This window comes from Gavia stellata, chromosome Z, assembly GCF_030936135.1.
Source record: "Gavia stellata isolate bGavSte3 chromosome Z, bGavSte3.hap2, whole genome shotgun sequence".
NCBI classification, from domain to species: Eukaryota; Metazoa; Chordata; class Aves; order Gaviiformes; family Gaviidae; genus Gavia; species Gavia stellata.
This window is the reverse complement of record NC_082637.1, coordinates 23,195,822-23,222,313: the sequence shown is the minus strand read 5'-3', so window position 1 is coordinate 23,222,313 and position 26,492 is coordinate 23,195,822. Positions and strand designations below refer to the sequence as shown.

The 26,492-nt window shown below is 40.9% G+C and overlaps 1 protein-coding gene across 4 annotated transcripts in view; it reads right to left on the bottom strand.

Annotated features, from left to right (window-relative positions):
• KIF2A (kinesin family member 2A) overlaps positions 1-21,382 on the bottom strand; it is a 53,838-nt gene extending 32,456 nt beyond the window's left edge. For 3 of the 4 annotated variants that reach the window (XM_059834180.1, XM_059834182.1, XM_059834184.1), the window contains exons 1-2: positions 21,313-21,382; positions 848-942 (exon numbers count right to left, since the gene is read on the bottom strand). In XM_059834180.1, the coding sequence (XP_059690163.1) occupies positions 848-942; positions 21,313-21,376 (159 nt within the window). In that variant the 5' untranslated portion in view covers positions 21,377-21,382. Of the gene's footprint in view, positions 1-847; positions 943-21,312 lie in introns of those variants that run through there. The other variant, XM_059834183.1, reaches the window with a different exon arrangement.
• Positions 21,383-26,492: the final 5,110 nt, after the last annotated feature.

Genomic DNA, 26,492 nt, shown 5'->3' with positions numbered 1-26,492 from the left:
TTCTTGTAAGTGTTCCTCATTCAAAATGCTGTAAAATGTAAGGGGGGGGAGGGGCAGGATCCTAAAAATAGCTGGCTTCAGATCTATTGAAACTTGGTTTCCTAAAAATCTTACAGAGCTTTAGTCTCTATAGACTGCCATTTCCCCTGGCTGGACCTTTCAAAGACCTCAGTACTGTATGGATTCTGTGTGTCAGAGGGATGAGCTCAGCTGATGAGATCACCAGGACATTATCACAATTTTTTTTTTTGTTTTTCCTGTGTTTTCACAAAACCGGTGAAGTGTAATTATTTCTGAGATGCTTCTCCAAATCTCAGTGGAAACTGGCTAACATGGTCCAGAATTTAACGGAAGAGGGGATAGCAAAGCGTTACACACAGAGACACAGTTTCTCAAGGAAAGCAAGGCCAGAAAATGATTGCCAAAAATAAATAAATAACAAAAAGACCTAGCAGTTCAATTCCTCAATAATACAAACAGAAACAGATGTCTCATCTAGCTCTCCCACTAGTTTCCTGTCTGAACTGCAAGACATTCTCCCTCTCAAAAGTTTGGTTTTTCTACTTGTAAAAAGAAGATAACAAGGTCAGCCTTTGTAATCTTGTTCAAAATCAACAGACGAAAAGAACTATTGAAAAGCTATGACACAGAGCTCAGGAAGTCAAATTTAATACAACAGAAACCAGCATTTGTCCAACAGCTCCGACACAAAACAGTCTGTAACCAAAGAATCATCAAGTAAATTAAGATTTATATTTTTGCTTTGTTTCCAGTGCAAATTCCAAAGTAATATTGATGTAGATTACACATTTTTTAACAGAGAAAGTTCTAAAATAATTGAGTTTACCTCTTTGCCTTTAGTATCTCCATTTTCAATCCATTCAACAGTTACACTTTCATTATCTTCATTTAGGGATGTTACCATAGCTTGGTGAATTCGGCCTAGAAAGCAAACACAAATGATTATTTATTAACTGGTGGAAGAATTTTCCAGAAGTTATTTTGATCCCTGCACTGAGACATGCAATGGGAGGCAGGAAAAAGAGGTTAAAAAAACTAAGGTGATAAATAGAAGATGATTCCTGTCCACACATGGTGAAGTGGCTCAGACCTGATCCACCTGCAGAGACTCTAATGAGACAGCCAGCGTACAAGTGAAAAATCTCAATGAACAGAAAACTGAGTGGTAAGTAATGAAAACATCATGTGAAAACCACACCACCTAGACTCTCTTTTCTGAGAGAAGAAAACTCCAATACCACAAGTCTCCCACGGGTGGTAAAGTCTCCTGAGCTGCACTCCACAAATGCTTGTTTGTCCCCCTTCTAGGCTGATACAACACATCTCTCAACACAGAAGTGAAGCCCCCTGAAGTTGTATTCTGATACCGATTTCTTATGGGCTTCCAGTCAGTTGGTAATTCAACTAAAATTAAATTGCCTGCAACAATAATACAAATCATCATTTTAAAAACAACTGCTAACACCGACTGCTGAGCTGGAGTTAAAGTGTCATTGCTTTGACTTCTCCAGTGAAAGACCCAAAGCCAGCAGGCCCCCATAAAGTACAATAAAACCAGTAAACTTTCAGTAGGAACAAGGATATTTCTTCTTAAATATGCAGTGTACCACAATTTTTTTATGTCCTATTTCATACACATGTTAGCAAGGAGCAATTGGAAGAACAGAGGAGCCATGCACTGACAAAAAAGGATCAAGACCCAGGTGTCACATCGATTTCACATCTGTGCTTTGCCCTAAGAGTACCAAGAACTGGGGTTTCTAAAGAACACAAGTCCAATGTGACTGCTCCTCTAACACTCTCTTTTAATAAGCCATAGCACAAACAAGCAACCCCTCCCTTCACCCACCCCGAGCCACCCCCCAGGTGCCCAAGGGCCACGTGCAGCTTCCAAAGCACAAGCGACCATCCTGGCACAGTCTGTGCCTACGCTGCTGCTGCCAGGCACCCACTCAGGGGCGAAACACAGCACGGTCCTTACACATCTGCCCTGGTCTGGGTCTCCTCCACCTTGTACCTTCTCTTCTTTCCTAAAGCTCCCAACCCCCCAAATCAACTCCAGTTTTCTCCTCTGCCAACTATTTCAAACTTCCGGTTTAGCCATTTCGGTCATAATTTGACAGTTTTCCAAAGTTAACATTTTTATACAGTCTCAGCCTCTTAAGGCCTGCTGAGGGACAGAAAGAAAGAAAAACCTTGACTGATATCCCAAACTATCTCACCTAACAGTGCAAGTAACAAATGTATACTGTTAACATTTCTTTTATTGCAAAGGCTGCCTAAACATTCACACCTAGTTAAAATTAAGCAAGAGAGACTATGGGGAAGCATCATGGAAGGTAACAGCAAATATGTGTACTCTAATGTAATGTTCAGAGGAAGAGACTAACTGAAACTCAGGCAAAGCGTAGCATTCAGGGTGCTCGCAAAGCAGCCAGCACCCCCGGGCAGCGCTGCTTTCACATCTGTGGTGCTCACCTCGCCAGCAACATACCTTACATACACATTTACAACCTTTGTGCTGCTTGTTGCCTAAAGCATAAGATTCACTCCACCACCAAAGAAGGTTAAGTAGTTTTTTTACTTTAAAAAAAAAAAAAAAAAGGCCTCCCCCTTTGCTTCACTTGGTTACTTTCCTCTAGCATTCACTAGTTTTTATTATTTCCCTGACCTGTGTTTTGTATGAACAAACCCTTCCATTTGTGCTTCATGAGCACCATTCTCACGGGCGCCCCAGCTGCGTGCTCTGCAGGGACAGTCAGGCCTGCCTTCCCCATGAAGGTGCTGCCAGCAGAGGCACAGGCAGGGATCACCACCATGCCCTCCCCTCCGCACATGGGCACTCCTCCATTTCCCCTCACCCAAAGGATGTTGTGCGGGCATGCATCCTGCCCTCGGGACCCTGCCTGAACTCTGCTGGTGGCTGGGCTGGAGCAGACTCACCAAACACAATGCTCTCATGCCTCATTTCCTTCGACGAGCATTTTTGTGCAAGTTTTCTTTGTGAAACGTCCTCAATACACCTCTCCATTGATTTTTCTGCATCTAATAACCTCTAGGGACTTAATTTTGTGCAAGAACACCCTGTTGTAGAACTGTTTCAATTAGCTATTTGGTCCATCAGCAAAGTAGCAACAGAAGCCACTGTCTTCCTGTAGCTGTGCCACTACTGCCACTTCTAGAAAGAGCATGCTGGGATGCAAGGACACAAAAGCTCTGGGAACAGGAAAACTCCTCAAGCTTACATTGGCATAACCTTCTGCTACTGTTTTACGGCTTGGCCCAGCTGTCAATCCAGAACCAAGAGCAAAATTGTATAGGAAAAATGCAAGTTTAGCAAAGCATATTATATACAGTATTACAATAATCTTTAGTGTGTTACCAAATTTTATAAATTTTGAAGAAAAGCACTAGTCACAGCTGAAACCTGTGACACAGAGCAATCATGTAAGTCCTATTACCTGCTCCTGTGCTCTATTACTTCGACAGAGAATGAATAATAATTAAAAAAGGTTTAATCTTTGCCATGAAAGGAGATCAAAGCAGGCTGATGAATGAATAGAAAATACTGAACACTCTCACAAACACAGTAAGCCAGCATGCTGTAACAAAAGAACCACAATAAATCTTCCATCTCTGGGCCAGACTTCATCCGTTCCCTCGCCAAAAAAGTCAGAACTGAATTAAAAAAAAACCAACACTAACAAAAATAAAAGTTATGTCCATCTTCCAAATATTCTCAGCTTAAATAGAAAACGTATACTACAATGTTTAAGCTGCCAATGTACTCATATAATTTGTTCCTAAAAATCCTTTGTGTTACTAGAAGTTTACATGTTATTGAAGTGCCAGAAAGCACATTTACATCTTTACAATTGCCTCTTGCTCTCCGCAAACAGTATTCCATTATATTTTCCTAGTACACAGCTGAATACAGCAGCTGTGAAATTCAGGAATGCCAGCAACCAATTAGGCTGGCATAAACCTCGTCTAGCATATAAAGCAAGACCAAGCTGCAATTGCTAAAGCATAAGAGCCAAATCAATCTGCACAGAGCAGTTGAAGGCAACGTCCCTGATTTCTGGTGCATTTTCTAGAGTTAGTGCCAAAATCTAGAATGTAAACACGTCCATGTAAACACGAACATGTATTATGACAATCTGAAAAAGAAGCAAGTGATTCAAGAAAGACTACCTTCACACACATCTCAAAAACAGAAAAGGAAAGTAGAGCCATAGTGCTGGTACACCGACTCTTCACTTGGGGTTTCTTTGATTTCTAGTGCCTCTCCTCACATGATTAGGATTCACATCACAGGCAAAACTTTTTCTGGGAATTCTTTCCATTGCTATAGGGCTCAAAACTAATGGAGAAGTTATTTGAAAAGGCTATTATTTGTATAAATATGTTCTGTCATACAGCGTGTGGCATCTGGCTTATCTCCTACTGCCTAGAGCATGCAGAAGATGTTGCTGCAAATACAGCAGTAAGATAACATGAACGTATGGGAAGCCAACACTTTACAATTAGCTTAAATACACACACGTTATGATATTCTCACCCTAATCAATACAAGTGAAGAGCATCAACTCTCATTCCCTCTTTTCCTAGTCATCTGATGAACTTTTGACAAACAGAAGAAAGCAAGCGTAAACATCTGCAGAAATACCAGCTAAATCCCCTCTATTGTAAGAGTCCTTAGGGTAGCTATGGGTGCAGGAAAAGGTATAGGAAGCAGCAGCAAAAGCAAATCACCATGGTTAAATCAAACATTTTAACTAACCCTCAACCTAGGTAGCAGTGCCAACTGATTGCAAATACCAAACTGTACTTAGATCCTTATCTCTAAGGAAACTGAATGTTTTCTACCTACAAAACTTCTCCAAACCACCACAATTTCGAAGCAGTGATCAGTGACAGTATTAAAACCTTTTCATCCTCCTAATACTCTTCAGAAACGCAAGTTATCAGTGTTAAATATGAGTTGGTGTTTTCTAAATTACAGTCTGGGCTAAAGCGTTGGTTGACATGTGACTCAAGCCTCTTTGAGCTCTCCCAAGTGACTCAAGAAATAAGGCTGGAAAATGACCACAGCCTTCCCAACCCTTCCACATAATTAAAGCACACCCGCCCCAAAAGGCACTGTACTTGCACTTCTCATGCAAAAGTTTTGTGAAGTCTTAGAAATATCTTTGAACTGTAATAATTTAAAATTTACACACAGGGTCTGGATTAGGCTATGGAGAAGAAAGGTTCATAGTTTCCAGTATTGCCCTCTCATTCCTCCCCAAAAAACAATTGCAGGACCCTGCCCAGCAGCGTTACGCTATGACCATCATACAGTTGTCAGCTCAAACCCTGGCAATTATTTTTAGCAGGACCAGGCTACAGCAATGTTAACAGACCCAACATTCAGTAAATGAAACTCACAGCTTATGTTACATCCTCTGAACTTGCCACTTCTGTAGGAGCACAAATACGTTACATTAGCTCAGACAATGGTCCATCAGCCAAGCACTTAGCTTTTCTAAGTGCATCAACAGTAGATGTTTCATAGATGAATGCAAAAATATACTACAGCTTAACATCTGCTACACAGCCTTGCTGAGGATGACCACTGCAACGGAAGTTACCCATCCCTTAAAGGATTATAACAGGCATTTGTGAAAAAGCCATGGTTTTCCTAATCATGTTCATGAGGGACTAACATGAATGTTATTTCATCTAGAGACACCTGGACATGATTGACCTTCACCTTTTGCCACTTCATATTCAAAAATTAAAGTTGCAGAAAGTAGAATTTTCTTCACTTTCTTTTAAAAATAATACAAACTCCAAGTTACATATACAAAAAAAATTATGTTTAGGAGAAGCATGAGGCTGCAAATCCACAAACAGCATTCACCAGAATTACTGTGGTCCAGGAAATTGTCTCCTGCGCTACAGGCTCCAATCCTGGCAACTCTAGTGGAAGGGCTTTCCTGCTCTCACAGAGCTCAGAAAGGTGAAAAATAATCCTCTACTCACCAAATAATGCCTATACCAAACTTCAAGGAAAAAGTCCCAAGGAAAAAGAGAATTCCAGGCTCCGTGTCTACAGTAATGTTAACTATGGTGACATCCCTATTCAGGAGACCAGCGCTTGTCATGGTCCTCCCTGTGCTAGATAGACAGCCCTGCTGCTAATCCCCCAAGGAAAAACCAGCAGTTACTAGTGACAGATGTTTCTTTCTCCACAACATTAAACATGTTTGATTTAATTTTGTTTCAAAGGTTCATTTATCCACAAACAAGTAGCCTTTTATTTTCTTTGTATCTACCACAGTTACACTTTAGTTTTGTTTTACTTAATCATATATATTTATTTTGGTTTTGCCAGACTTCATTATTGTCTTGTCTGTTACCTTAGTTATAGTGTTATCATACTGCCAAACGGGTCACTAAACATACACAGTACCTGCCATATTTCTAAGGCAAGTTCTTAAGTATTAAAAAACCCCATATAATTTTAATTAAAGATTTTTTTTTTTTTGTGAATGATTCCTAGCTACCAACTCATTTTGGTTTATTCTCTAAATTATCACAGCAATTCTCAAATCCTTCATATTACAAGTATGTTACAACCACATTTTATGATCTCTGTAAACCTCTACAACTTAACAGACGGGGATTTTGATAACAGAAACTAACATTACCCAAATCAAGTTTCCCGTATCTGCCTGTGTATTTCAGCTTTGAATTAAAATCAGATGTAATCTACACTTGCCGCCATTTAGAAAGCTAACAAATTCGCAAAAATCCCCATCTGAGATACGTATCTAATTTCTGTGCAAAAGCCAATCAAATGAGGTGCTTTAGAAAAACAAAGTTCACAGATCTTACTGACAGTCCACTAACAAATGAGGAGGGGGGGAAAAAACAACACATAGACATGCCACTGAACTGTGGCATTTAGCTTCAAAATACAAACAGCACATTTCATTTCCCTCACACAGCAAACAGGACCCAAGTGACTTGTTGGTTCCCCTTGCGTTCAGCACCAACAAGCCTCTCCATCCCGAACCACTACATTACAATTCACCATGCTCAGTCTAGCTGAACTTGTTAGCTGTCCACACTGATGCACCTTCTCTAAAGCAGTTACCTAGAGCTGCATCCCAGCGCTGCTGTCACGGTTTTTGCTCCTCTAATAACTGTCAAACCCCCAGTCTTTTCACATTGTGATTCATTAGATTTTTCTGCTGACTCTTCATTTTGCAAGACAATCTCTAAAATTTCCCTTTACATTCAAAACTAGTTTCCTGTGGTTTCCCCAGTTAGAGGAACACTTTGGTTTTTTACTTCCCTTCAAGGTAGGACCAGTTTCTTTTGGGGGTGGGGAGCTAACACTCTTTTAAGCACATTTCAAAGGGCATTATTTCACATTACTGAGCTCCTCCTAAAACATTTTCCCTTTATTTGCAAGCTTCAATTGCCAGTGAAATCAATGGCAGTCACCCCACTGGCTTCACAAAAGGTTGTCAGGAGTATCTCACCGCCATAGCATTCAGAAGCTACAGGTACATATTGCCTCTGTGGGTGTCAGCATCAGAGCGAGAGAGGAGACTTGTTTCTAAAGCAGTTCAATTCATAAAGAAGTATCGCATCACGATGGCCAACAGATGCACTGATATTTAGATATTTATCAGCAAGTTATCTGAGCTGTACTGTGCTAGTCATTCTACCATTTTTAAGAGTGGATAAGTTCTCCATATATAACTGAGCCGCAGAAAAAATATTTGGAAGGAAGCACCTGTCCGATTGTATCCAATACATACTACCATGAGTGCTCTAGAAACCCTTCAATAAACTGAACACATTTCACCTTTGTGTTATTAAGTGGTCTGCCTCTGCTATTCACCCCAGAAAGCTGCACTAGTACCTTGCTGTCAACACAAACAAACATCTTTACAGATTACATGTGTTCACAGTCATTTAGTACTCCGGGCTTTCTTGTACAGTTTGTACAAACACCTGTAAAAGAACCGTGAGCCTATCTCTACCTGTTTCAGTCTTTTAGGAGTATCTCCTTTCCAAACAATGTCAACCAGGACGAGGTGCAATATCCCACAGGAGCTCCAGACCGCTTTCCACAGGAGCACACACTGCCCAGTAACAGTAATTCTGAAATTGCACTCACTTTTCTCCTTCTCTTTTCACCCTGGTAGTCCACACTTATTTTGTGATTAACTACAATATCAAGGTTTTTCTCCTGTCATTTACAGTTTCTGATCTCCCAATCTAAAGCAAAAGCACATTTACTTTGTGCCATATTTATTCCAGTTGTTTCATTCCATACTTCCTCATCTTCCTGCATGATACACATCTCCACAGAGACGATACTCCCACTCTAGCATAGTAATGAAGTTTCCTGAGAACAACATTACTTTCTGTGTTATGACCAGGAATGAACAACTGTAACGGATGGGAAAAAACAGCCAGCCAGCCCCAAAACTGATCCCAGAAGGCACACTATTAGGTAGAAGTTATTCGGTATACTATCATCACCCGTCTTAAATACATTGCTGTTCTTGTATTAAACTTCATCTGAATAATTTTTCAGACTCTACGAAACATTTTACTGAAATTCAGAGAAACTTACAGCTGACCTTCATAATGGGTCGATACCGGTAATGCTGTGCAAAGCCTCTCCCACACTGATGCCCCAACAGGGCCAAGCTCAGGTCTGGTCACCCCGCACGCAGCTCCAGGATTCAGCGCCGCATCTACCTGCTTCACCTCAAGGACATTGGTTTGGGACACAGAGACTAGAAGCACTTCAGCATCTGTCCTCCACTTTTTGCTACTACTTTTAGTCAATTTAGAACATACAGAACACTGTATGTTCCTAGAATGCTTTGATTAGATTTGTAATTTTTCCCCTTGTTTTAGTACAAAATCAGGATGGGCTGTAATCACTTCCGAAATTAATGTTAACATGATGGCCAATTGCTCCATGACCTAAAATCCTTTTATTCAGTTATGCTGGTTTTGTCGTTGGGGTACTGCAACCGTCTTTCTTTTTTGATGGGAATGGGAGGCTACTCCTACAAGGATCTATCACTTGCTATCAAGTTAGATTCTGTCATGCTCTTATTGAAACACGGCATAACCCACAACCAACTTTCTCACTCTCAAGCAGCAGGCAGTACTAGGTTGTAATAGAAAAACCTCAAGTCCTGGAGATCACCTCCCTGCCTTTTTTCCAGACCGCACCATGGACAGAAATCCTAAGACAACTGGTGCGGGTTGGTTCACGTCCACAACAGCCCTGAGACAGCACCTTTCATGGCACATTGCTTACAACTACAGCACTTACTGCTCAACCCAGGTCCCTCAGCTGTGCCTATGGTAACAAGTAGCATACTGCAACAGGAGCAGATCTGCAGAGCAAAGCAGGTGGTGCTGGGGATCAGACATTCAGGCCGCATATTCTGGAGGGGGCTGGGGGGGAGTCTAGTGCCACAGACTGAACACCCCTTGTTGGAGTGCATCATGTACATATCTGGAGTGTACCCTCCAGCTAAACTTCATCCAAAAGGAATTTAGTGTGCTCCAAGGCCACGTTCAAAGCAAACTAAAACATAGCACGAGGACATAAGGGATGATCAGAAAATACATATCCAAAGTCCATTCTTGATCTGAACTGAAATGCTTATACAGGTGCACCACTGTGGTCCCAAGTGGCATGCCTAACGCCCTAAGACCTCTTAATTTTTTTTTATGGTTATTCACCTTGACCTACACAAAAGTGAGAAAACTGCATTGCCACCTCCCACTATGATGTTTTTAGAGCATGAACAGGAGCATGTGCTGCATGCCCAGGGACATACACAAGAATATGAAACTATGATGCTTACTACAACACAGAAGGACTGTCCGAGCAGTGATAGCCAAAATTATGCAGTTCAGGTCTTTCCTCAAGAACCAGTCAAGGAAGTTTAGGTTTCTTGTGGGAGGGAGGTCATCTGGTTCACTACAGATGGGAGCCTGGAAGTGAACTAGCACATGTGCAATAAGAATGATCATGGTACCAGGACGCTAGACTGAAATGAGGTGCAAGATAAATTCACATTCAGAACAGTCCAAACCGTGAAATACTTTAAATCTCTGTACAAGAAAATTACATGCAAACATGTGCTAATGATGGAGGGGACTGGGAAAGTGAAGCACTGTTTTCTCTTATGATATAGGACTTTCAAAACATTAGCTAGAAACTTACACATCAGCCTTCAGACTGGTGTTCAGTTACACTCTGAATTACACTAAATTTGGGTTCTGATCCTTTGGCAAGATAGCTTTTTGGGAAGTCAGATGCCATGACTTCAAAAGGGCCTCTCAAAAATAAGAGAGTACACAAAAAGGTGGCAGATGAGCTTCAGCATAGACAAAAGAAAGATAATGCACCCAGAGAAAAATAATCTAATTTATGGGTACACAATGCTGAAACTAGAACTAGAAGTTACAACTCAAGTAAGAGATCCTTAAGTTAACACTTACAGTTATCTAAAAAACATAACTCAACATGCAGCTGCAACAACAAAAAAAGCCAGTAAAATATTGGCCATTATCAGGAAGCTAGAGAATAAAAGCAAGTGTCATTTTCAAACTATAAATAAAACTTCAGTACACCCACATCTAAAGTACTGTGGCACTAGACTTTACACCTCAAAAAAGATGTAGCAGAATTAGAGGAAGCAAAGAGAAGGACAACTAAGAAGATGAAGAGAATGAAGATACTAAGGTGGGTGAGACTGCTCACTTTTGAGGAAAAGACTGCAGGTGGATTTGATTGCGCTTTACAGACCTAAAGGACAAAATGAGTGGAAACTATTATTCACCAAATCCTGCAACACTAAAGCTGCGAACAGTCTCTTACAACACATTGGTTTCAAGAAGATAAAAGTAGTAATGTACTTTTTTATGGAGCAAGCCGGGAACTTCCCGATCTTGCTTTCACAAGAGGTTGTGGAGGCAGACAGTGTAAGTCGGGTCAGAAAGGTATTCAATAAATTTGCAGACAATAGGTCTATAAATGGATATTTAATAGGACTAGGCAGAGTTGTACTTCTAATATCCCAGATATAAATCTGGATATTGGGGGAAGAGGAAGACTGCAGACAGTGGCAAGGCTGACCTGCTTTCCCTAAATAGCCTCTCCTATCGCTGTTGGACTAGCTGAACCAACAGTTTGATCCACTGGGGTATTTTTATGGTAGTGGTGACCATAGTTTAAGGAGACGGAAGAATCTCCAAAAAGGTAGAAACACTTCATAAGCTTTACTGAAATTGGAGACTTTTTTTAAAAAGTCTTATGAAGAGAGAGAGGGGGAAAAAAGTTTTCATTCACTTTTCATAAAATAACCTCCATTTTGTCATATACTCACAGAGCAATCTCCCTTCCAAAGTGCATAAAAAAGCCCAACCAAAAAAACCAATAATCCACCCATCTTCAACATTCCTGCGAGGTTTTCCAACACCCACTGGTCCCTTTCATGGCCCATATGAATCCCTCCAGTTCTCATATTTAAGGAAGATTAAGCTATCAGAGCTGCAAACTTTATTCAAATGAGAACAAGACATTAATGTATGCCATGCCATTTTCTGTCCTCTATCACATTTTTCTTTTACTGCTGCGGCATTAAGTGAAGGTTTTAATTCAATTCCTGGTAATGACATTCACATCTTGCCTTTGAGTTGACAATTTGTAAACAAGTTGCAGGAATAGTTCAATGTCTTCTTATATGTATTTTTTTAGTTTTGTAGAACCGAACATAATTTGACATCGCTTTGCACATTTAGTCAGCAGTTCCTTGGAGTCCTTTAGAACAATTTTGCAGGCAGCTTCTTTAAAATTTTGTTTGTTGCTTAAATAAATGGCAGAGACCTCCTTTTCATGATTTTCTCTACTTTCTCTGAAGCTGACACTAGCTGCCTATAAACAATAGCTTCTTGCATCACACAGAACATTTCTACCAGCACCTTCTATAAATGTTTTCAGATGGTACCATTTGCCCTTCATGATCCATCCTGTCAAATATTGTTTTGTTGTTTGGGGTTTTTTTTTCCATTTCCCTTACTGTACAATATTACATTTAGCAAGAATATTTACCATTACTTAATTTATTACAGAGCTGCCAACTGTTGCCTGGTTAAAAATCACAAGCATTTATTCTCATACAAGTTTAAAGCCTGTATTTTTCCCTTATCTTAACAAGGTCCTAAAGGCTCAAACGAACATGAAAGTATTAAGTAATATTTTAATTCTTCTCTGTGTTTGATGAAAGCTTATTGTAACTTAAAAATCATCAGGCTGTGATTTATATTCACCTCATTCATCACCACCTGAATTCCGATCCTATTAAAATGTCAAAATGACTGGGAAGTTCAATTCATAAAAGTGTAGAAGAATATGCAAACATAACCCAAAATTGAATGAGAAACTTGGAGTATTCCAAAATGTGAGTGTGCATGTGCTTTTCAAACTGAATTCTTTTCTACTGTCCTCTTTCTAGAGCCAGAGATCCTCATCACCACATCATTATGCATGCCAGCAACTCTAGCAAACACTTTTATAGAGCGGTCAGAAATAACGCCTCAAACTCCAGATGTAGTTCAGCCACAAGGGAAAAGTAACATATTTTAAGTGATTTCAAAATGTGCAGCACTGTACTGCTACGCACCTTGCTTCTAAAAAGAAAGCTTTAAATAAAGCCCACGCTCCACCTCCCTCCACTCACACATTCAGTGTGTTCATCCGTTGAAAGTGTCTCTTAACATACTATCCTCTAAGTAACAGAAGAGACTGAAAATACTCACATGCCTCATACCTGGGATTAGACAGAGCTGTCAGTGCCTGATGGGAGTCATGAGAAACTCAAACTTGCACTTGACAAAGCTTCAATAGGATTACTGATAATTTGAAAGCAAGTAACATTGCCCTGTGTGAAAAGCACGACCACCCATTGATAAAAATGAAACCAAATAAAAGATTTTTTGTTAGATGCAAGTTACCTGAAGTCACTTTGTTACTGTTTGGGTTTGGACAATTAGTTTTACAGTGTTGGCATTGCAGAAGTGGCAAGGAATGCAGCACAGTTCCCTTTATAAGTCTGGGAAACTTAAAAGCAGCTTATGCCTGATGCAACCGGAACTGCCACTAGGTGAAAAAAATAAGCTATTCTGAAAGCATATTATTTTAATAAAGTAAAATAAAAAACTCTACTACCACATTCAAGTCTTTAAGCAGCAAAATCCCTCATTCTTCTTCCTCAAGAGTCAAATATAAGATCAGACTCAGAGTTGCTAAACAAGATCCCGTTCCAAAAAAAAAAAAAAAAAAAGAAAAAACTGATCAAGTGGCTTAATTACTCAATCTAACTGATAATTCAAAGTTTTTAAAATGTCACTTAAAGTTTTGGCTAGACACACAGTTTTACAGAGTTATCTTCAAGAACCTCTACTTACTCCTTCTAACTAAGCAATTCTAAAACTAACTTGGGTACCCAGCAACATGAAACAACTGAATTTAGACTGTAATAGTAGAGTCATCAAAAGTCTTCCAGGCATGTTCTGCTCATGTACATGATTCAGTGCACTACACACATTAAAAAAAACCTTATATGCATAAGCCTGATAAATTCATTCTCTTTTCCAGGAAAGGTAACTCTAATGTAATTTTTCACAGAGCTTTATTACCTTTTGTCTAACAGATGTAAAATCTAGTTTTACATATTTAGCAATGACCAAATTCAAGGACAGCAAAATTAACTCCACTTTTCAACAGGGAAATGGCAATGCCATCTTTGCAGCACCATCCCAAAGAACTACTATCTGTGGCTGATCTGTTTCCCAGGAGCAATCCATCACCAGGCATGGGGAAGAGTGTCACCAAAGAAGAACATCTAGCCCCCTGTTCTGCCTCCGACAGTGGCTCCACTTGAGAAAAGCATTTAACATGGCAGGTGTACTTCACCGACTTCCAGTGAATCAATCGTTTATGGGTGTTCTAAGCCACAACTGACCTGTTGATCATGATAACTTCTGGGGACATAACCAAAATGCATTTCCAGGGTATCAGACACTGTCAGTACTGTCTCATAGCTACACAATACAGAATTCAAAGTGTCCCCCTACAGATATCAAAGGTGTAGGAAAATCATGTCAATCACCTGTCTATCTCTATATTGGGAAGACTATAGCGAAGTATAGGCTTTTTAATTCTTCAAGTGAAAATAAAAAAATAGTTCTCAAACAGCAATATAAAACTGTGAACGTTTTAAGGAAAGCAACGAGGACAGAAAAAGAAGAAACAGCACATATGCCTGTACGAACACGTTCGAGGAGATAGCGAACAGCAGTTTGAGACAATCTACATCTGGACTACCATAGTTTTAGTTCTCTGCCCTCCCTACAACACATCTAACTGAAAACTAACACCAATGCAGTGGACAGACAAAAGCAGCCCAGAGTTAAACATCTTAAGCAGCTGTGGAATCACATCAACAGCCAAAATTAACTGTAGCTAACTTCAGTATGATGAGTGTCTAACAGTCTTACGTAAATATAAAAATCTCTACCAAAACCCAGGAAAAATTGATCCAAACAATATAGCTAGGAACATTTGTTTTAGTGTCTATGTTCAGTTCAGTATTGAGAACAATTTAAATAAAACCTCAAATACCAAGCCACTATAAAACCTGGAGGTTTGGAATATACAACTGCAAGCAAATTTTAAAAAATTACATTAGAAGGAACTGTAACTATTCCCTCCAAAAAAATAAAAAGACTTCTGAAAAGACACAAGTGGTAAAACTGGAAAACATAGACAAGCTTTCAAGCAAGCAAAAAGAACTGTTCATATACCTGAAAGCTTGTTCATGTTTTTGAAATAGATGAACAGATACAACAAAACATGTATTGCAGCTCCATAAAAACCTTTTACCCTACATCTGGAAATACACACTGAAAGCATCTATGCTTCCAATAATTTTAGCTATGCTACAGAGGCATAATGAGAAATTGACTATTAAAAGCCAATGTCTTCTTAAAAACTCTTCAGTTTTAAATTACAAACACCATCATGCCTGAATATATATTTTATTTACTACACATTCTCACTACTGGACAAAGTCAAGACTGCTTGGTAGTCCTTACTGTGGACTTCTGTATCTTACTTTTTGCATTACATGAGAAATTTAACTTAACTCTGAAAAGTTAACATAATCCTTTAATTTATCAAAAGTCATCAAATTCTCTTCCTCTATGGACTAAACATTCTGTGAACAATTATAGTGAACACCACACTTTAGTGTTCACCATGGGTTGACCACAGCCTTCTCTTCCTGATTCCAAGTCCAGTCATACAGTACGGTGTGGAAGACAAGATAACCCAACAAACAATAAGATGGAAAAGAAGTTTTTAAGAAAAAACAATCACACTTTATGATATAAGAACTAAATGTTTACAAAGGAAGAACTTAAACAAGAGCAAAGCAATGAAGCAAATTTATTCCATTCTGCTACTTATTCCTCGAGCACAAAAAAATCAGTGGTACATTCCACAGGTCAAACCAACAAATATGTTACAGATTTTGTGTTCCAGCAAAGGAGCTCACCTGGTAAATACTTCATACTCATTTCTCTACACTGTCCTATGGTAAATGGACGTATTAAAAGAGGACAAAAGGCTAATTTATCTTCTAGAGCAAATAGAAAGAGATACTTTTGGAATGACATTACTCTTTAGTCAGGCATGATTTATCATTTCTTCCCACCTCAACAAGGTGCTTGGTGCCATAGCAGCATGGAAAAGTCTTCAGTTCATAAAGCCTTAAGAAGAAAAAGACAAGTAAAACTGGGCTCAGGCAACTGGCCATCAAAGAGAGTGGGTGGAAAGAGCAATAACTTTACCTACCAAACAGAAACAAAGGATACATTCTGTCACAACATGATTAGAGGGAGGAAAAAACATGCAATAGAAGCTGTGTAATCTTAGTAGCCACATACAGCTCTAAAGACATTATTGCCAGTGTGTAATGCTGTATTAAACACACTTATGGAACAAAGATGAGAAGATTCTCTGAAGATTAGGACTCAGCTCTTGTCATTCAAAGCTATTTATACAAAATACAGAAGGCCGACATAAGTATCTGAGAATCTGCGAGTTACAGTGAAAATCCACTTACTGAATAACAAAAGCTGAACACTTGAAAAAAAGAACAGAAAATTTAACACCTCCTTCTGGTCAACACTTCCATAGGAACAAACACCAGAAACTCTGGATGTAACAGCATGAGAACCTACACTGGATAAGTAAGCCTAAATGTTGGACCCATTAGCTTCACCAGCAATAGCAGACTTGAAGCCCTGGGTGTGATCTGGCCACTATGGAAGGACAAAGATACATTGTGTCTGTATGGCTTACATAGGGATTAGGTAATTGAGTCAAATGATTTAAACGTGGTAACAAAAAAGTCTTAATCACAGGGAACAAATAGATGTATGTCACCAAAGGAAAAAGTAAGAGCGCATTTTCATTTAAATCTGCCCTCAAGAGCTTGTAAAATAGGGTGACTACCCAAACCTGAGCAGAATTTTTATAGCATCATTATACCTTCTATCCTGCTATAAAATCGTTGATCTTTATGTGCAACTCCCAATAGCAACAAGATCTTCACACAGGACTACCCAGAAGACAGAGGATGCTACAGACCTCTCAACTCTGAGAAACATCAATTTCACAGAAGTTGGGCTTTAAAGAAACAAATTACAGCCCTTCCCGTTACAAAAATTAAGTCTTGTGTTTGAAGGCAAAACAGTTACCATGATGGTTTGGCAAGCCTAAGGAAAGAGGAGCTGCCAGTAGGTTTTTGAAGTAGATGGATTATCTTCAACCGTGACCAGTTCCAGATGCTTCATAGACAAGTGAAGAAAATTCTTAAGTAGGCAATTAAAAATAACACAGCCACAGGCAAGATTTCTTACCACCTCCCATCAGTTAGAAGTTACTTAAACTACAGACTTAGGCAGAACAGAAACTACCTTTTACAGTTGTTGGTGTATTTTTTTAATTTTTAGTGTAAAACTGGATATTCCTAAGATCCACATCGACATCCTTAAAATTCTGCTATGCTCCTAGCCTCTGTCTTCTCTGGATAACTGTACCTGGTCTATTCTCCTTTATCAGTTTTAAGTTTTTTATTTCAAACACTGACAGCTCTCCTGTTCTTGTATTATGAAGAAAGGGGCATAAGAGCATGATCTTTCTTTTCTACACCATCTGATGGCTAATCCCTAAAAATTCACCATTTTTCCTTTCCTGGAAGTTCAGTCACATCTTTAGTCCCTCTTCCAATTACAGGAATGTCCCTTCCCCTCACGCCTCTCACATTATTTCTGACAGTGAGACCAGAATTGCATTCCCCGCTCCCAGTTTCCAGATGAGCAAATATATAATTAATTTCTCTGTTCTTCTAGGTAGTATTTCAGATCTGCAAAGACAGAGAGAATAGGAACAGCCTGAGGAAGAAATGGACAGAACACAATTGGACTGAGAAAGTAACGGAAAAACACCAATCAGCCTACTAAAGGGCCACAGGGCCTAAGAGATTTATCCTATTTCAGCAAAAGACTGAATTTATGGGAAAAAAAAAATGTGAGATATTCTTTCTCCAAGCAGTTATACAGGTCTTTGTCATCATTAATGGAATAATGCACAAGAAGTGGAGATACAGGTATAAATTCACATGTAAAGCAGAGGGCTATTATTATCTGAGTAAAGGGAATTCGTCAACAGAGAAATGCCCATATTTCAACCTCAACAAGGAGCATCTTCTCGACAGGAGCATTACAGCGGGTCTCGCAGCTGCCTTCTGGCCCCCTCTCTACTTCCCTAAGCTTCCAAGGGATAAGGCACAATTTTCAAAACTGGAAATGCAGCCCATTCTTAGCAACTCGCAACCTAAACCAAACAAATTCTTTCCTGTTTCTAAGACAGGTTACCAAGGCGTATTTCAAGCAACATACATAAATTACACTGAAATAAGTAGTAAATTTCAGTATCAGAAATTACTCTAAAAAGCCAAACTAGCTGATCACTTAATATGCTCTTACATTACATGAACAAAACTAGTTATTCCAATTATAACTGGTAATATTATCTGCAACTCTAGACAACATTTATACCAATGTTTACCAACTGAGAAAAAACAGATACACAGCAAGCATCTCTGCAGCGTCAGTCCTCGAAAATGTTGGGTTTTATCCAAACACTGGTTTTCATGTGGTTTTGGCCATGAATTCTAACAATGCCTTTCATTTGTACAACATCTATTTTCTATTCAGTCCTATAAGAAATCGTTCATGAAACACTTAAACCTAATTAGAACTTGTCAAAATGACAGAATATGCAACTCTTCTTTCCAGAATGTTCTGGTCTCATTCTCACATTTATTGTGTTTTGCATATCTTCGCAGTTGGGCTGTAGCGAGCAAGTATGACTTTTAACAGTGATGTTTCACCAGAAAAAAAAAGCTATTCTGTTTTTATTTTTATTTAGAGAAAAACAGAGTTATGTGGAATTAATAAGGTTCTGTATTCAGAAAAGTGTTTAACATAACTGGTGGGCAGATGGGAAAAAATGCATACTCTTTCAAATGACCCATTAACAAAGTAAAACTTTATTCTTCTCTGGATTCAGCAAATAAACAGGTAAATAAGGACATTTTAAGGAATTACTATAGCTCCCTCTCAAAATAATACTTAGTTTTAAAAAGGGACTCCCTACAGACAAGACAACATATGAAAAAAAACCCAGACCAACACACCGCTTTCTCCAAAAGTTTCTTGAATGGTTTTAATCATGCTTTCAGCCAAGTGTAGCTGATATGATACACAGCCCTGATTCCACCTAGGATACAGTTCTGGGTAGAGCAGATCCAGGTAGCTCCCTGTTACTGAACCCAAGGATCATATGTGAAGACCTCCTCTTCACCCTGGCCATGCATTTCATGCACACCAATACTGTTGGGGTCACAGATCCCTCTGTGAGCTATGGGAACTCACTAATCCTGCAGAAAACTAGCACATCCGAAAGTTTTCTACTGTGTTTAGCAAACCAAACCATCAATTAATGTATTAAATCATCAGGGGAAAAAAAAATCATTGGCCACATTGGATGGGGGAGAGAGTTTGCAGGAACAACACAGCTGAGAGAGGCACAGGCAGCAAGACCCTCCCCTTGTTAGAAGCAGCTAGATCAATTTCAATTGTCTGTGCAACCACAGCTCAGGTTGGAAACCTACCTTCTGAAAGGCAATGCAATCTAGTGCTGGCTGTCCTTTGGTATCTTTCTCGAAATGCTCCCTTCCACATACCTAGGACAGTTTCTCCTACAGTTTTATGGGGAGGGAATGACAGAAGGGTGCAGTAGCCTGAACCAGAACAGGGCATCTCCTCCCCCAGTCCCAACAAAAAACAACCAAATCCCACAATAACCAGGACCCACTAACTCTGGTATGGCACTGCAGTCTGGTTGCTCACACAAGGACCAAGCTAACACAAATGCTCAAAACCCTACAGTATATTACTGATGTGTAATTTATTTAATGTGCTGCATCACATGTGTAAGTGATAAAGCACAATACGTAAACCATTAACAGTATTGTTATGTTCAAGAGTTACTGTCCTCACTTCTGACATCAGAAGTTAGCAGAACCCTGCAGGGGGTGGGGCGGGGAAGCAGCAAAGCATTCTCATGCCTTATTTTCCAAAGGCATACAAACCAAACAGTAACATTTATTAGAAGTTCACACAGACCTCAGAAAAACAGCTTTACAAGTTATTACGGTGAGGTTTTCTGAAACCCCAGGCAGATATCTGCAGGAGTTACGCAAATAGCTGCCAGACCTATCAGATTCTTCATGTGACACACAAGCCATTAAGCACAAATTGAGGGGTTAGGTTTAGTACAGTGTCCAGCCAACACCAACCATTATTTTATTGTAGGGTTGAACTGCAGTACGGGACACAAGAAAGACAAGCTGCATAAAGCTTGTCGGCTGCTTGTGTCCTGCCTCATGACAGAACCATGCTAACTTCAGTGCCTTTGACCTCCAGACCTTTCTTCCCTTAAAAACATCTGCTTATTCTTTAGCAAGCTGAACCCTGGAAAGAAAGGGGAAAAAAAAAAAAAAAAAAAAAAAAAGACTTTCCAGAAAACCCCAGCAGAACCCCACCCCGGTTTAGTAGGTTTCACAGAGGCCAAGAACAGATGACATATTCCCACTCAAATGAAAGACCTGAAGTCATAAGTGACTTGCCATTGATTCAGCCAGTGAACTTCCCATTTCAGTTCTCTCCTACCAGTAAACATGAAGAGTTAGAACCCTAAACTTGACACACACGCCTCCTTTATTCACATGTATTTCTAGACAGCACCATACATCCTCCTGCCAGGAGATGCTGGGCAAGATGAGAAACACCGGATCCCCCACGGAGAAATAACAACCCATGAGCATAAATAGCAAGCGCTCGTCTTATATTTTAATCATAAAGAACACCTGAAATAATAACATCCAGCTTTTTGTCAAGTGATGGAAGTGTCCAAAGGCATTTCTGTCAGGGCATACCCCCGTGTCATTCTTTCAGAGCACAGCTCATACGCCAGAGCAAACAAGAAGTTATTTCTTTACATTAAAGGCCTTTCCTTTCCTCGCTCCATCACCTCATCCCCTCCGCTAAGGCCCTCCCACCTCCCAGCCCAAACCTCCCCGGGCTCTCCTCCCCACCCACGCCCCTCTCCCCCGCCAAATCCCCCCATCACCCCCATCCACAGACACCCCCCACGTCTCACTGCCCACCTCGCACCTCTCCCCTTTTCCCCTCCCCCACGAGCCCATCGCTGCTTCCCGCACCCCCCTCGCCCTCCTTACCCACCGCAGCCCCCCACCCCGCCGCCGCCCCTCCCCGCCGCCTCCCCGCCCTGCCGCAGCCTCCCCGTCCCCAGCGGCGGCCGTCACCGCCGCTCGCGCCCCGCGCAACCGCCCTGCGCCGCCCAGCGCGAGCGCTCCCCTGACAACCGCAGCGCGCGCCAGGCCCGGCCACTCCCCGGCCCCGCGCACACAATGGGCCCCGCGCGCAGCCCCCTCCCCGCCCCCCGCGCCGCGCACCGGGGCGGAGGCGGCGGCGCCCGGCCGGGGTCTGTGGCCGCTCCGCCGGGCCGGCCCCCGCCACCGCCCCTGCCGCACTGACCATCGCTGCGCTTGATCTCCACGTAGATCCCTATCTGGATCTTGCCGAAGTTGGCCGCTGCCATCGCCTCATGGGGCAGCCGGGGAGATCGGAGGCGCTGCCGGCCGGGCGCACAGGGGGCGGGGAGGGCGCGCACAGCAGCGGTGGCCGCGGCGGCACCGACCGCGGCGGCTCTGGGAGGGGAAGAGGGAGGGAGGGAGGGACGGACGGGGAGAGGGAGGAGGGGGAAGAGAGAAAAGGCGCCGGCCGGATACAACAGGCGCTGGGAGCTGCTGCGCCTGCGCGTCTCGCCGCGGCGTCACAGCAGGACCGGCTCACGGGGGAGGCGGGGGTGGAGGCGCGGTCGCGGCCTTCGTCAGCCGGCCGCGGCCTCCTCCTCCTTCTCTTCTTCCTCCTCCTCCTCCTCCTCCTGCTGCCTCGGCGGAAGGGCGCCGGGCAGGTCCCTAGCCGTGCGCCTAGCCGCGCCCCCCGTCACGGGGGCGTCCGGTGTCCCCACCCCGCGGCCGTGGGGAGCCCCGCCTCGCCCTCGACCCCCTTCGCCCCTCCCCGTGGCGCCGCAGCTGTTCCTTCGCAGCCGCCCTTCGCGGCAGCTCGGCCGGGGCCGGGAGAGGCTCGTCCCAGCCGCAGGTCGCCTGTGCGACCCTTTACCTCTTGGGCCTGTCCCCGACTTAGAAACACACGCACCTGTTTGGCACCAGATGGTGACTGAGCTGCTCTGAAGTTTTAATGTAATAGCTTTATCTACCCACTATCTGCTCATACGGCTCCCGTGTGCCAAGTAGAGCAGCTTAGAAGCAGTCTTTGTGCTCCCCAGCCTGCCAGCAGCTCTTGGGTCCAAGGAAAGCCATGCTGTCAACAGCATCCATCCATCTTCACCTCATGTCTGCCCCATGCCTTTATACAGCTTAAATAAAAACCAAAACACACTTCATGTTCCTCGTTTCCCTATAATGACCCTGGTACCTCAGGCAAGCCACTTCATTAAACATTGTCCGGTGGGTTTCTCCTCCAAGGGTGGTTCCTGATGTGACAAAGCCACAACCAGTTTAAAATTATCCTTCCTGCACAGCTTCCAGGTCACCTTGAGCAGCATCACAATAAATACCCCTAAACGCACATCCTCTTCATGCCTAGCAAAGCTGGTCTACTGAAAATAATCCCCCAATCCACACATCAACGGGTGATACATAATGACAGCTGACACCACCCCACCCCCCTGAGAGCTACACCCTCCCACCCAGCCCGTCACCCTCCTTCCCTCATGTCTTCTCCCTGCCTCCACTGTTGGTTTCATACTGAAACCAGAATGATACCTGGCAAGTAAGTCAAGAAATTAGGGCTCCCAATTCCTACAGGCTTTATATATATATGTAAGTAAATATAGAGAGAACAGCCCTGCAGAGAAGGACTTGGGGGTACTGGTGGATGAAAAGCTGGACATGAGCCGGCAATGTGCGCTCACAGCCCAGAAAGCCAACCGTATCCTGGGCTGCATCAAAAGAAGTGTGGCCAGCAGGTTGAGGGAGGTGATTCTGCCCCTCTACTCCACCCTTGTGAGACCCCACCTGGAGTACTGCATCCAGCTCTGGAGTCCTCAGTACAAGTAGGACATGGACCTGTTGGAGTGGGTCCAGAGGAGGGCCACAAAAATGACCAGAGGGATGGAGCACCTCTCTTAGGAGGAAAGGCTGAGAGTTGGGGTTGTTCAGCCTGGAGAAGAGAAGGCTCCGTGGACACCTTTTTGCAGACTTTAAATACTTAAAGGGGGTTTATAAGAGAGAGAGACACTTTTTAGCAGGGCCTGTAGTGACAGGACAAGGGGCAATGGTTTTAAACTGAAAGGAGGTAGGTTTAGATTGGATATAAGGAAGAAACTCTTTACTGTGAGGGTGGTGAGACACTGGAACAGGTTGTCCAGAGAGGTTGTGGATGCCCCCTCCCTGGAAGTGTTCAAGGCCAAGTTGGATGGGGCTTTGAGCAACCTGATCTAGTTGAAGATGTCCCTGCCCCATGGCAGGGGGGTTGGAACTAGAGGATCTTTAAGGTCCCTTCCAACCTCAACCATTCTGTGATTCTATATACACACACACAAAAGAGCCAGAAGGAGAGCTGACAGAAAGTTAAAACAAACAGCAACAACCATCTTGCACTTGTGTTGGCTCTAACTGGTATAAATCACACTTTTGATGAAGTGTTACAGAAAAATTAAAAGAGTGAAAGTTTAACAATTTTAAAAACTGGGTCTTAGTCTCTTATCCTTACCCACCTTTGTTTTTTATACAAGAAATTTAGGTCCAAATCACATTATGCATGGAAGGCATTGCTTACTATGGTTATGGTGGAATTACAATATTAAAGGTATCAAGATATAAAGCCAAAACTACTTTGGCTTTTTAGTTTAGTCATTGCCCATTTAATTTAGACTACTGACAAACACTGGGAAGAAATACTTCTTTGAAAAATATCTGATGCAAGTAATACCACAACGAGTCCAGTGCCTTTAAGAAGGCCTCTCCTAATTACAATTAAATTAAAGATTTGTTCTTTTTAACCTGTAGATGTTTTTCAAATAAAACCAAAATGCAACAAATTTTTTAGACTTACGTAAGAATTAGGCAGGGACTAACTTTGAGTGAAAAAACAGTGTTTCTTCTACCCACTATAATTCCATGGCATTTCAATGACTTGAACGGAACATTTTATAATGTTCTTTTTACACAAATTCTACCACATAGACATACCTTTTATAGTTCACCTTTTTTTTGGAGAAGCACCTATGACAGACTTGGATAGCCATTGCTTGGTCTCTGTTTAACTGTTATATTTATGATCAATTTGATTAAACCTTTTCTGATGTTTTTATGTAATGTAAAAATAAAAACATTCAGATTCTAACATTAGATGCAGAGTAATTGAAAAGTACCTCATTTGAAATAGTTAAATAAGAAATGATGAATGATTTTTCATACTATTTGCTCTGTCTATTCCAGAAAGGTTAAACTGAAAAATTTGAGAGGTGAATTTTATATAATTTTCTGGAAAATTATTCGAGTCCTGTCGCTGCAGAAATAGATCATTACTTTTATACACAAGTCATCCCACTGAGGTAAAGAAGATGTATCTTAGAAACATATATACAAGTATTTATAAAATCAGGTCATACTCTAAAATAAAATAGAACTTCAATATATATCAACCTGGAGTTAATCCTGAAATCTTTGAAACACTTTGGCCTTAGTACAGCGAATCATTTAAGAATGGTCTAAACTTGAAATACGAATTTGAAGTTGACTCATGAAAATAAGACCCAAGATTATTATTTTGTTGTGTACTCTGTGACAACTGAGATTTTTCTTATTGTCATAAAGCACACATGGAGGCTTTCATAGAGCAAGTCAGCAATGGCCAGAAAATTGCTTGTGTGTGTCTAGAAAATGAACAGCAGAGGTAGTAAATAAATTCAAATATGTTTAAAATATGGCAAAGCATTTGTTTTCTTATGCAAATAAAGATCTCTAATAGGGGTTTTTCTGAAGCAAGTGTTGCTTTTTTTGAAGAAAAAGCACCCAAAACTGTACTCCTGAGTACCAGGTCTTTCTTACCTAATGTTCTAAATATATGTCTCTTTTCACAGTTTTGGTTAACAACGCATATTCAATCCAGCATTAAATAAAAGAGCAAAAGCTTTGAGGTCCAAAATTTAGGTGTTTTTTGTTTTTTGTTTTTTTTTTTTGTTGAGGTACAGGAAAATTTTATTATATAGAGTATTCCATTTTATTGGCCCACTAACATAGGCTTTCTATGACCATTTTTTAGAAAGTATATTTGTTGTTTCTAAAATAATGTTTGAAAAATTCCCGGAGTGGTACGTATCTACTTTTTATGCATTGGTAAATGGTGCTCTTGACAATACAGACAAACTGAAACTTTGGCATTCGGTTCAAAACTTTGGCTACTTTTGGATTAGGAAGATATCAAAAATAGTGGAAAATTATCATGCACCAGTTATGTTTCAACTGTTAGCAGGAATACTTCAGTTTTCAACAAACACTAGCATTTGCTTGCATTTCACACAGGCACAATCATATTAATTAAAATTCTTAATTCACTGTATTTTGATGTCAGAATCAGGTTACGGATATCAGTCTACCTCCTTGATAACTTAAAAGTCATTGATTGTTAAGTATTTGAACTATTTCACAGCACTAGTGTACAAATAGGATTAATCATAGTACAAGTTTGTAATCATACTGGTATGAAATGTTTTCTTTTTAAAACTCAGCTGGGAAAATATTCTTCTAGTTGCATGAATGCAGCTGGGCATTGTGTATGCAGGGCAGTCAACAGTCAGGTTAATGGAACATGTGGTTGCTTATAAGATTAAAAAAAATCATCAACATATTTATCACATAGAAACAATATTAAAAAGGAGCCACCATAATACTGTAGCTTCTCAGGTCATCATGAGAACCTGTTGCAGCATGCAAAAAATTGAAAAATTAATAATAGGTTATTTCTTCCCCTTAAGGATCAGTAAATATGCAAGAAGCACCTGAAGTAGTTTGAGATGCCAGTTGCCCACTTAGACTGATAGACTCTTCTTGTCCAGTTAGTACCTTTGTGAAAACTGTAACAGCTGAGCTGTCTCACAGATCCCTTCCTGCTCTTTTTTCCTTTTAAGCATCTCTTCATCTATATTGTATTGCTGTTTAAAACTATCCCCTGCTGGACACAGCACTTCATGAGTAATAGCACTATACAATAGTATCAGAAAGTGATAAAAATAGGAGAACCGCCTTACTTATAGAGATAAAATATTTTAATGTATTTCCCACTGCTTTATTACATATAAAAATCTGATTTCCATGTCACTACCTCTGAATAATAATTTATTGTGATATTCATAACTTTGTGTAGCTGCTTTATCTGGGAGTCAAAATGTTTAAACCAGGTACTCAAAGCTTCGTAACCAACCTTTTGTCTTCCACAAACGCGTTCTAGATTCCATTGCATTAAATGTCTACAAACTCTGCTGGTTAACTGCAACAAGTGAACTGATGACTCACTTGAGTAATAATGCTCTTGGGGTTATAATTAACCAATTATATATTGGAAACAACAGATGGTTAGGTTTTCTGATTTAAACAAATATGTCTAAGCATGCTAGGTTTCTCTGGATT